Source organism: Rhinopithecus bieti, unplaced genomic scaffold (assembly GCF_001698545.2).
Source record: "Rhinopithecus bieti isolate Rb0 unplaced genomic scaffold, ASM169854v2 scaffold_7681, whole genome shotgun sequence".
Taxonomy (NCBI): domain Eukaryota; kingdom Metazoa; phylum Chordata; class Mammalia; order Primates; family Cercopithecidae; genus Rhinopithecus; species Rhinopithecus bieti.
Genome location: NW_016806571.1, coordinates 2,811,669 through 2,823,259, shown reverse-complemented (window position 1 = coordinate 2,823,259; position 11,591 = coordinate 2,811,669). Strand labels below are relative to the sequence as shown.

General features: G+C 50.6%; 1 protein-coding gene across 5 annotated transcripts; it reads left to right on the top strand.

The window, feature by feature from the left end:
- Positions 1 to 858: 858 nt before the first annotated feature.
- POMC (proopiomelanocortin) lies at positions 859 to 8,673 on the top strand. 5 transcript variants are annotated; one of them, XM_017876844.1, is made up of 4 exons: positions 859 to 1,217; positions 4,049 to 4,098; positions 4,947 to 5,098; positions 7,883 to 8,673. In XM_017876844.1, the coding sequence occupies exons 3-4, from the start codon at positions 4,967 to 4,969 to the stop codon at positions 8,504 to 8,506; spliced, it is 756 nt and encodes a 251-aa protein (XP_017732333.1). In that variant the 5' UTR covers positions 859 to 1,217; positions 4,049 to 4,098; positions 4,947 to 4,966; the 3' UTR covers positions 8,507 to 8,673. The 5 variants fall into 5 exon arrangements, with proteins under 5 accessions (XP_017732333.1, XP_017732331.1, XP_017732330.1 ...); XM_017876842.1 differs by having other exon boundaries at positions 4,917 to 5,098; XM_017876841.1 differs by lacking the exon at positions 4,049 to 4,098.
- The last annotated feature ends 2,918 nt before the right edge of the window (positions 8,674 to 11,591 follow it).

Genomic DNA, 11,591 nt, shown 5'->3' with positions numbered 1-11,591 from the left:
AGGGGCCAAGGCTGGGTGATGAAGCACCTTGTCTACTGTGGAGGAGCTTGGATTTCTCTTGTGGTCCAAAAGGAAAGGATTGCTGAATGTAAAGCCAATGTCACCAGAAAAGCTGAATCCACAAGAGAGTCCTGGAGTCTAAAAGAGCATCTCATGCGGAATCAGGAAAGTTCTGGCATTTGGCAGACTAAGCAAGTGTCTTCACTTGAAGTACAGTTTAGTCCCAATACTCCCTCCCACACCCACCACATCGCACATTTGGTTTTGTGTATTTACTCCAGGTTAAGGTAGAGTCTCTTAGGCTTGGTTTGAGTGCTGTCCTCTTCTCTCTGGTCTGACATTTGGAACCAAAGCCAAGCCAGAACACCAGGGCCAAGGGGGATGTCGAAAATTGTCTGAGTCCCTAGACCACCCTATCAGCACTTCAGCTGCTCTTCACAGCATCACCCTCTCTCCATTTAATGGTTTAAGGTTAACAGGACTTTTTCCTTGAGGCTTGGAGCACAGAAGGAAGCCTCCCCCAAACTAGGCCCTTGGAGAGCAGGCCCGGGGGGGAGCAGTGCAATTCACCTTCACACCCCCAAGACGGCTCCTGACCTCTGCTCCCTCCTCCCCTCCCAAAGTGGAACAGAGAGAATATGATTCCCCACAAATTCCGCATCACAGTTTCCAAACAATGGGGAAATCGGAGGCCTTCCCGAGTGCAGATGGACAGATCCCGTCTGCGGTGATATTTACCACCGAATGAGAACCAGGCAGATGCCAGCCCCAGCACGCACGCAGGTAACTTCACCCTCGCCTCAATGACCTCAGAGGCTGCCTAACCTGCCCCACACGGGGGTGCTAAGCCTCCCGCCCGTCCTAAGCGGAGACCCAACGCCATCCATAATTAAGTTCTTCCTGAGGGCGGGCCGCCAGGTGCGCCTTCGGCAGGACAGTGCTAATTCCAGCCCCTTTCCAGGCGCGTCTCCCCTGCGCTCGTCCCCCGTCTGGAAGCCCCCCTCCCACGCCCCGCGGCCCCCCTTCCCCAGGCCCGGGTTGTTGCTCGTGCGCTGCCGGGAAGGTCAAGGTCCTGCGCCCGCCAGGAGAGCTCGGTAAGTATATAAGGACAGAGGAGCGCGGGACCAAGAGACGGCGAAGGAGGGATAGAAGAGCAGCGAGCGAGAGAGGCCGCCGAGCGTCTCCGTCCTCAGAGAGCAGCCAGCCTCCCGGGACAGGTAAGGGCGCAGCCGGGGGGAACCGCGCTCTTTCCCCGGGATTCCCTGTCCGCGTCCTCGCGATGCAGTCGGCCGGCTCCGGCTCCGAAGGCTGACCTGAGCGCCTCTGGCTCTCCGCGGTCCCGAGTTCTCGGCAAACTTTCTGTGCCGACTGCGGCGTGAGAAGCTGCCGGCAGCTGAGCTGAAGGGACCCTGGGTGAACGGCCGCGAAGCTGCAGGCGCTGCCTCCAGGGAGCCGGCGGCCTCCGATCCCCCAGGGGCTCGTCGCGGTCTGGGTTCACGGCACTCATGTGGGGAAACCGGGATCGCAGGCTGCTAGGGCCCTGGAGGCTCCGAGCGCCTGCTAGGAGGTCCTGGGACAGCCTGGTCTTATTTTTTTATTTTATTTTATTTTATTTTTTTGAGACGGAGTTTCGTTCTTGTTGCCCAGGCTGGAGAGCAAAGGGGCGATCTCCGCTCACTGCAACCTCTGCCTCCCGGGTTCTAGAGATTCTCCTGCCTCAGCCTCCCTAGTAACTGGGATTACAGACATGCGCCACCACATCCGGCTAATTTTTGTATTTTTAGTAGAGACGGAGTTTCTCCACGTTGGTCAGGCTGGTCTCAAACTCCCGACCTCAGATGATCGGCTCGCCTTGGCCTCCCAAAGTTCTGGGATTACAGGCGTGAGCCACCGCACCCGGCCAGCCCGGTCTTTTAGTATCTCTTCCTCCCAATTTCCAGGATAGATGTCACTTCTTGAAAGTCAAATTTCATACACGCTCTCACAAATTAATGTTGGAAACGGGGCAGCAAAGAAAAGGATAAAAGTCATAGTGAACGCCCTACCTTCCAGAGTTTTTTGGATTCAGACCCCTGAATCCTTGTTTCCCTGCCCACCCTAGCGCACCCGAGGTGGCCGCGCTATGATAAATTCCTGGGTGAATTACAATGCAGAATAGTTGGGTCTCTTCTCTCCAAGACCTAACTGGGGTTAAAAACAGGTGGCCGGGCGGGAGCTGTCCCAGGTCCTGAAATGCACTGTCCAGTTTCGGATGCCCTCAACAGAACCAGGGGTGGACCGTTTATGGAGCAGACCCTGGGTTCAGGGCGCAGGCAGCCATTTGGAATGATCAAGGCTCAGGTAAGGGGCGTTTCCAGTGAAGGAGAGACAGTCCATTTGGCATTTGGATTCCCCAAATTCTTCATGTTTAAATGGGGCAGGAAGGGTTCTTACAGAATGGCTGGAAGAAGCCAAGGAAAATAAAAGTGTGTGTGGATTTTTTTTGTCAGTTTATAAGCTATGCACAGATTATGGCCACTTTAATGACTTAATATTCCTTTGATACTTTTGTTATAGGACTCGATGCATGTATGTCATGGTGTAAGGACAAAACTCCGCCCCTGTGCTCCTCTAATCTTTACCGAAGGGCAAGGCTAGCATGCAGTTTTAGAGTAACAAACAAAATGATTTGTTGAGCTCACACCTATGAAGTTCTAATAAGTGTAGTTCTACTATAAAGTTAATCTTTGGATGAGCAAATTGCAAGTTTCTATTTTCCAGAGTATTCCATTTTGGATTATAATACTTGCCCTACTTTAAAAGCATAACATTTGATATTTCCCTAAAATTTGTTGCTTTAAAAAAAGACACAAAAAGGTAATATTTGTTCATTGTAGAAAACTGAAAATACACATAAGCAAATACACATATACATAAGCAAAATATACAATGCAAACACAAAACCATCTTTCAGGGAGGAATCTGAAACTTTAGCAATAGCAACCATCTAACGGTTGAGCATCAGAATATAAGCTCTGAGAGGGTGGGAGTGAATATGTTACCAAATTGTACAACACAGCCCACAGGGCATAAGGAGGGGAAATGCTCTCTGGGGCTTTCCAGGAAGGCCTGAAGTCATTGCTTCTAGCAAATGGAAATCACTCCAGAGTAGTTATCTTTGACGACAATTGAAATATAGTTGAGGGAACCATCAGACCTGTATGATTTTATTTTTTTTCCTCTACTAATATGTTACTTTACATTTGCATTTGGTGACATATGTAACTACCGTTTTTCTGTGACTGTAACATCTGGGCATTTTTCAGAGCTAAATGTGGTATGGTCAACTTGGAGCTTTAATCTAATTGCCTGGTCCACCAAGTTTGGACTGTGTGCTTTAACTGGATCACTGGCAGGCTACAATGGGAACAGCCTGTCTCTTGGAGCCAGGAGAGGACCAACGCTCGTTCAGTTGCCCCTTTGGCAGAAGCGCCCCTGGGCCAGTCACTGGCTGCCAGCGCCATCTAATGGCTGCTCTGAAAATGCTCAGCCTTGCCCGGCAACGCTTCAGAAGAGAGCCCTGCGCTGGCCCAGCGCCCGGGGAATAGGGCAAGGGTGGGGCAGAGAGAAGGAAGTGGCCTCCTGAAGTAGACAATGAGCGCTTCGGAGGACTTTCATTTCCAAAGCCTCCCCTATATAAAAAAGATTTGGCCGACGCTTCCCCAAATGAGAGATTTCTTTTAGGCAAACTTATTTTAAAATGCCAGCGTTCATTAGGAGTGACAAGACACTTAGTCATCCACGCTTTAATGTGAATCACTTTTCTCATATAATTACATTTCTTTCTAGCAGCTGGCTGAGAAGATCTTCTGAAATCCAAAATGATTGTAGGGTTGGTGGTGAGCTGATCTCAGCCCTCGAGATGGCTTCAGGGCATCCACCTGGTTAAGGGAAATCTGGCAGTGCGAGGGTAGTGCTGGAGAAAGGGGTGGGCGCAAGGGACTAGAGGCATCACGGATGACCCCTCTTTACTGTCCCCTGGTATCTTGACCTCAGCTTCTGCCCACAGGCACTTTCTGGATTCTTCAAAAGTATCTGCAGCGGCTGTTCCCCCAGGAGGTAATTCCCTTCTGGTCTCTCTTTCCCCTCCACACCTGCATCCTCTTCAAATCCTGCCATTTCAGACCACATTTCAGAGATCTAGAGAACAAGACATCTGACATGTGATTTATTCAGAAGATGAGCCAGATTTAAAAGAACTGAGATCTGCTTTATAAATGAAGCTCTCCAAAGTTACTGGAGTCTGGATAATAGTGATCACCAGAGTAATTTGTGTGCAGGACATTAAATCAGGTTGCTTGAAATGCTGCCTAAATTGGCCAGTGGTTTTATTTGCTTTGCTGTCAACCCAATATTCATAGGAAATAGAGTTTCAGAGGAATGATAGGATCCTGGTGGAATAAAAGGGGAAAAGACCATCTTGAGCAGGAATTTCAGGGTCCTCTGTTTTTCCCAAGTTGCTTTCACCCCTTAGATCTGGCATGTCAGAACTACAGCTTCATGTAGTGAAATAGAAGAGTTCTCTGTTAGGAGCTTAGCCGTACCTTGTCACGAACATTAAAGTAATTGTCTCTCTTTGGGCTTCAATTTTCCCATCTCTCATGGGAGGGGCAGAACCAAGCAATCCCCAAAATAGTTTCCAGCCTTAACCTTTTTAGGCGTCTCGTTTTAATAGAAGACAACAGGGAAATGGCCACAGTTTACCCAGGTCCATTTCTTCCTCCTTACCACAACTTACACCACCACCCTACTACACACCTCCTTTCTCAGCATTGCTCCTGTCCTTAAAATGCCTTTAACTCCACAAGAGAGTGTGTTGTTAATGTTGGCTCAAGGTCCTTCCTGGTGAGTGGCCAACATTGTTTTGCTCCTTGCAGGGGTCCCACCAATCTTGTTTGCTTCTGCAGTGCCTCAGCCTGCCTGGAAGATGCCGAGATCGTGCTGCAGCCGCTCGGGGGCCCTGTTGCTGGCCTTGCTGCTTCAAGCCTCCACGGAAGTGCGTGGCTGGTGCCTGGAGAGCAGCCAGTGTCAGGACCTCACCACGGAAAGCAACCTGCTGGTACGTGGGCCATGACTGCCATCTTGGCTTAGACATCAGATGGGACTGGAGCTGAGAAAGCTCAAAAGAAAGGGGTGTGGGGAAAGGGAAATTCATTCCCAGTGATAGGCGTGATTCAACCCAGGGCAGGAGCGAACCTTTGCAGTGAAGTAAGAAATGGGAGAAGGAATGAGGGAAGGAAGCAGCTTCGGGGAGAGGGGTTGAGTCCACAATTTCTGCTTAGTTATCCTTACTTCCTGCCCCATCTTCTATGGAGAACTTGAACCCCTTAAGCTAGAGATGGTGCTATAAGAACAATAATTGCCCCCTCAATCTATTCTGTACTTTAAATCTTTAGCTTCCCAAACTATTCCTTTTTAAGAAGCTCATATCACTTGCCATTTTCATTCCATATTTCTTACCCTTTTATCTACTACCAGTTGCAAAACCAGCCAGGTAGTTCTTCAAATCATCTCTGGAAGAAGGAAAAACCAGGGGACCGTTTTTTTTTTGTTTGTTTGTTTGTTTTCCTGTAATTGGTGCCAAATGTCTCATGCTACTTCTGGAGGACTGGCCTTCCCCATGTTCCCCTGCAGTCTTTCCAGAGCATGTGAAGGCCCTTTGTGTCAGATAGGAGCTCCCTCCAGGTCACCACAGGGTGTATGTATCTGCGTGTGTGGGGTGTGTGTGTGTGTGTGTGTGTGTGTGTGTGTGTGTGGTGGGGGGCATAAATGAGTAATGATGCCAAATCCAGAGATTAAAAGGCACACTGAGACCAGGCAAGATGGCTCATGGCTGTAATCCCAGCACTTTTGGATGCTAAGGTGGGAGGATTGCTTGAGCCCAGGGATTCAAGACTAGACTGGGCAACATAGTGAGACCCCCATTTCTACAAAAAATAAAAACGTTAGCCAGGTGTGGTGGCATGTGCCTGTAGTCCCAGCTACTTGGGAGGTTCACTTGAGGCCAGGAGTTTGAGGTCACAGTAAGCTATGATTATACCATCGTACTTCAGTCTGGGTAACAGAATGGAACCTTGTCTCAAAACAAAACAAAAAAAAAAAAACAAAACAAAACAGCAAACAAAAAACCCACACTGTTATTATCAGTGACTGGGATTTTAATCCTGTTACCATCACCTGGCAGGTGCTGAGGGTGGAATGTACATAACTACATTCTGTGTATTTTGTCAATGCAGAAGCTGAGTTAAGGTGAAGATAGAATGAGGTCCTCAAAGACACAGACCAATTTTCATGTGTAATATAAAATAGAAACAAAGAGTCCAGGGAATTCTGTGAGTTCCAGTTCAGAAAGACCCAAGAGTCTCTTGACTTGAGACACCCACTGCACAGCTCACCAGGGAGGGCGCACTGGACACAGTCAGGACACATGGGTTCTAGTCCCAGTCGTGAGCTGTGGGACCTTGACCAGGTCCTATCATCTCTCTGAGTCTCCTGTTTCATTATCCATCCAGGAGAGGGGAGTGTAAGTTAGTTTTTTCCATTGTTAACATTCCACAGAGTTGTAATTCTAAACACCTGGAGTCGGCAATGTCCAGCTCAACAGAGTGGGTAGAATCCTTTTATTTTCTCCTTTGTTATTCTCAAGTAAGAGAGCAGCCAGTGAGCTTTTCATCTTTTTATCACTGAAAACTCAAGGCTGCAACCTACGCAGCCATTTTCCTAAGCAAATATGTACCACAATTGAGTCCTCCAGGGACAAGGAGCAGAGACACAGGTTCCACATAGGTGGAAATAACCCTAGCTTTCCACCCCTCCCTCCAGTCAGAATGAGATTACAGGGAAATGAGCTTGCCCCAGAGCTCACTGGGGTATCTCTCAGAGATCAGCTCAGAAGTCGTGAAAGAACCAAGGTGCAGTTTTGGAGGCTTAGTGCAGAGATGGAGCTGGGGTAGGGCATAAAGTAGGTTTTCCATCACTGAGGTAAGGTTGGGGCATTATTTAAAATATGTTTAAAAATATGGGCCTTAGTAGCCAGACTTCTATCACGTGGAGAGATTATCCCCCAAATTTCAGCCCCACTCCCCTCCTGGACTTGAATTAAACCATATGTATTTATTCAATTTTTTTTTTTTTAAATGAGATGGAGTCTTGCTCTGTTACCCAGACTGGAGTGTGGAGTGCAGTGGTGTGATCTTGGCTCACTGCAGCCTCTACCTCCCGGGTTCAAGTGGTTCTCCTGACTCAGGCTCCTGAGTAGCTGGGATTACAGGCGCCCGCCACCACACCCAGCTTATTTATTTATTTATGCTAGAGATGGTATTTCACCATAAATTGGCCATGCTGGTCTTGAACTCCTGACTTCAGGTGATCTGCCTGCCCTGGCCTCCCAAAGTGTTGGGATTATAGGCATGAGCCACTGCGCCCTGCCCTCAATGTTCATTAAGTGCCAACAACTACCACCTGTCTGCCTTTCCTGGAGCCACTCCTTTATGTCAGGCATATAACAATAAGACTCTGGTCCTATTCACAAAAGCTAGGAATGGGTAGATGGCTAGACAAACCACGGAATGGGATGGGGAGTTTGTTGTAGTTGCCAGGCAGAAGCATGCAGGGGATGGGACAAGAGAGTCGGTGGCAAGATCTTAGATGCCCACGAGTGCCAAGAAAGCAGGTGGGCAGACCTGCTCTTTAGGGAAGCCTCGACGTTTGACACGCCCGACACTGCGCCCTGTGTCCCTGGCACGTGGCGAGGGCAGCCAGGGCCTAGGTGCAGTGACGCGCACAGTGGCCGGGCCGGGGTGCAGGGCACGGGCTGCCCTCATGCCCTCGCGTCTTCCCCCAGGAGTGCATCCGGGCCTGCAAGCCCGACCTCTCGGCCGAGACTCCTGTGTTTCCGGGCAATGGCGACGAGCAGCCTCTGACCGAGAACCCCCGGAAGTACGTCATGGGCCACTTCCGCTGGGACCGATTCGGCCGACGCAACAGTAGCAGCGGCAGCGACGCAGCGCGGAAGCGCGAGGACGTCGCGGCTGGCGAAGACCGCGGCCTGCTACCTGAGGGCGGCCCCGAGCCGGGCCCGCGCGAGGGCAAGCGCTCCTACTCCATGGAGCACTTCCGTTGGGGCAAGCCGGTGGGCAAGAAGCGGCGCCCGGTGAAGGTGTACCCCAGTGGCGCCGAGGACGAGTCGGCCGAGGCCTTCCCCCTGGAGTTCAAGAGGGAGCTGACCGGCCAGCGGCCCCGGGCGGGGGATGGCCCCGACGGCCCTGCCGACGACCTGGAGCACAGCCTGCTGGTGGCGGCCGAGAAGAAGGATGAGGGCCCCTACAGGATGGAGCACTTCCGCTGGGGCAGCCCGCCCAAGGACAAGCGCTACGGCGGCTTCATGACCTCCGAGAAGAGCCAGACTCCCCTGGTGACACTGTTCAAAAACGCCATCATCAAGAACGCCTACAAGAAGGGCCAGTGAGGGCACATCGGGGCCCTGGGGCTACCCTCCCCGGGGAGGTCGACCCCAAAGCCCCTCGCTCTCCCCTGCCCTGCTGCCTCCCAGCCTGGGGGCGGTGGTCGCGGCAGATATTCAGCCTCTTAAAGCTGTCTGTAGTTAGGGAATAAAATCTTTCAAATTTCACATCCGTCTCTGACTTTGAATGTAAACTGTGTGAATAAAATAAAAATACGTAGCCGTCAAATAACAGCAGCATGGGTCGGAGAAGCACAGTGGTTTCCATTCGGTAGGATATTTCCCGGGACGTAGTGAGAGTGTAAGGAAAATGTGCTTCCTCCCCCTACCCCCAAATGGATCTTCAAGGGATCAGATAGTTTGGGTGAAGGCTCAGGGTGGCTCCAACACCTCCAGGATGGCCGTATTTTCCACACACTCCACTGAGTGGGAGACTGCTCAGCTAGCACACGAGCAAAGGCAGGATTCCTGCAAGAGTGACCCCAGGCGCTCAGGGGCTCCCCAGCTCCTGTCCACCTCCAAAAGCCAGTTGTACAGGTTGAGGCCTACCCACGCCTGGGAGGGCTCTGGACTGTCACCTGAGAAGTCTCTGTAATGTCTCCGGGGAACTGAGTCCTGACGGCTCCTGGCAATCCATAGGACCTTAGGCAAGTCTCTGAACTTCTCCAAAATTTAGTTCTGTCATCTATCCCTCCCTTCCCAGTATGAGGGTTATTGTAAAGATTAAAGGAGAAAATGGACAATCTTTTCATCACAGAAGCTAAGTGTGAGAGCTGAGAGTTGGTATCAATTCCAATTTGCACTCCCAGGCTACTCACAGATACGCTCAAACATACCGTCTCTCTCACACACACTCATGGAGACACATGTCTGTTTTAATACAACATACTCTACACAGTTGCTTCTTCCAGGCCCTAGGGCTTAAGCCCTGACTGAGGCCCTCTGATCTCTCCTATGCCCAAGCTCCTCCCTCCCCACATGTTTCAGCTCCAACCCTTCTCCTCATCCTTAGTACTTCCCCCAGGCCTCTCTGATAACAGCTTCCTAACCAACCAGTCTCCTAGTCTCCAGCCCTCTCCCCAGCCCATCATATATGAATTCTTCATATTAGTGTATACAAAATCTTGCTTTCCCCCACAGTCCCAGACTCGAGTCAAAACAGTGCCCCAACCCCAATTTCTGTCAATTCCAAACTACTAAGCATGGTGGGTAGGACCCTTGTAGATGGGCACTCTCTCTTTACCAAACCCTGCTTCCCAAGCTTCCCCAGATGAAGGCGCTGCCTCACACTTGCTGGTCTCCTCACAGGCCTCGCATCCTCCTATACCCTCTGCCTGGAATCCCCCACCCTCCCCTGCAATTTTGTTGTTGTTTTTGAGACGAAGTCTCGCTCTGTCACCCAGGCTGGAGTGCAGTGGCGCAATCTCAGCTCACTGTAACCTTTGTCTCCCGGGTTCAAGCGATTCTCCTGCCTCAACCTCCCAAATAGCCGGGATTACAGGCATGTGCCACCATGCCCAGCTAATTTTTGTATTTTTAGTAGAGACAGGGTTTCACCATATTGGCCAGACTGGCTTGGAACATCCTGACCTCAGGTGATCTGCCCACCTCGGTCTCCCAAAGCGCTGGGATTACAGGGGTGAGCCACCGCCCCTGCCTCCCCTACCATTTTGAATGCAACTCTCGGCTGGGCGCGGTGGCTTAAGCCTGTAATCCCAGCACTTTGGGAGGCCGAGACGGGCGGATCACGAGGTCAGGAGATCGAGACCATCCTGGCTAACACCGTGAAACCCCGTCTCTACTAAAAAATACAAAAAACTAGCCGGGCGAGGTGGCGGGCGCCTGTAGTCCCAGCTACTCGGGAGGCTGAGGCAGGAGAATGGCGTAAACCCGGGAGGTGGAGCTTGCAGTGAGCTGAGATCCGGCCACTGCACTCTAGCCTGGGCGATAGAGCGAGACTCCGTCTCAAAAAAAAAATAAAAAATAAAAAAATAATGAATGCAACTCTCTTTTTCAGTATGAACTCAGGTTCATGTCCACCTTTGTGGGGCAAGTGATGCCCTTTGCGAGGTCCCCTGTTCATTTTCAGTGTTTCTGCCGTCAGCCCCTTCCACACTAGAGGGCATGCTGTCCGGCTTGGATGGCAAGTTCCTTGCTGCATCCGTGCCTATCTTCTCTCAGGAAAATTCCAAGCTCTGCAAGGGCAGAAGCCAGGTGTGTGTTTCTTTTGTATCTCCCCATAGTGCTGTCACAATGCTGGGACCACAGGTTTGCACATTTACATGCATTTACAATTCACATGAGACTTACCACATAGAGATGCACACATACATGTCAAATGCATTAGATAGACCAGTGCAGTATGGAGCAAAGCCAGCTGGGAAGCCTCTGTGTGTGGCGCTGACATATGCACCCTTTGTTATTTTGATGCTCTGGGAGTTCACAATGAAAAAATAATCGGGAATTCTCCCTGTGTAGTTTCGATATGCGGTGAGTCAGAAAGCCAGATTCTTTTTTTGTTTTTGAGACAGGGTCTCGCTCTGTCTCCCGGGCTGCAGTGCAGTGGTGCAATCTCGGCTCACTGCAACCTCTGCCTCCCGGGTTCAAGTGATTTCCTCACCTCAACCTCCCGAGTACCTGGGAGTACAGGCGCCCGCCACCACACCTGGCTAATTTTTGTAGTTTTAGTAGAGATGGGGTTTTACCATGTTGGCCAGGCTGGTCTCAAACTCCTGGCCTCAAGTGATCCACCCATCTTGGCCTTCCAAAGTGCTGGGATTATAGGCATGAGCCACTGCACCTGGCCAGAAAGCCAGATTCTTAAGACAAGATGTTCCCCAGTATGGCTTACATGGAATGTGCTAGAATGAATAATGGCCTAGGCCTTCCTAACAGGATGCTCCCATGCTGGGCATGCTGGGCCTGAGGTTTCCTTCTTGGTAGCCTCCTTTCCTCCGCACCTTCTCCCTCTGAGACAGGTAAAGCCATGGTTGGTGGAGGTGGCTAAATGTCAGTAGTACACTGTTGGTATTTTCAGATCGCATTTGCTTCTCAAAAAAACCATTTGCTTTAAAGAAATCAAACAGCCATG

Excerpts from the sequence above, each read along its gene's own strand:
- POMC (XM_017876841.1), top strand. The coding sequence starts at position 4,967 with ATGCCGAGATCGTGCTGCAGCCGCTCGGGGGCCCTGTTGCTGGCCTTG. Across the intron at positions 5,099-7,882 it reads CCACGGAAAGCAACCTGCTG|GAGTGCATCCGGGCCTGCAA; the intron begins GTACGTGGGCCA and ends GTCTTCCCCCAG.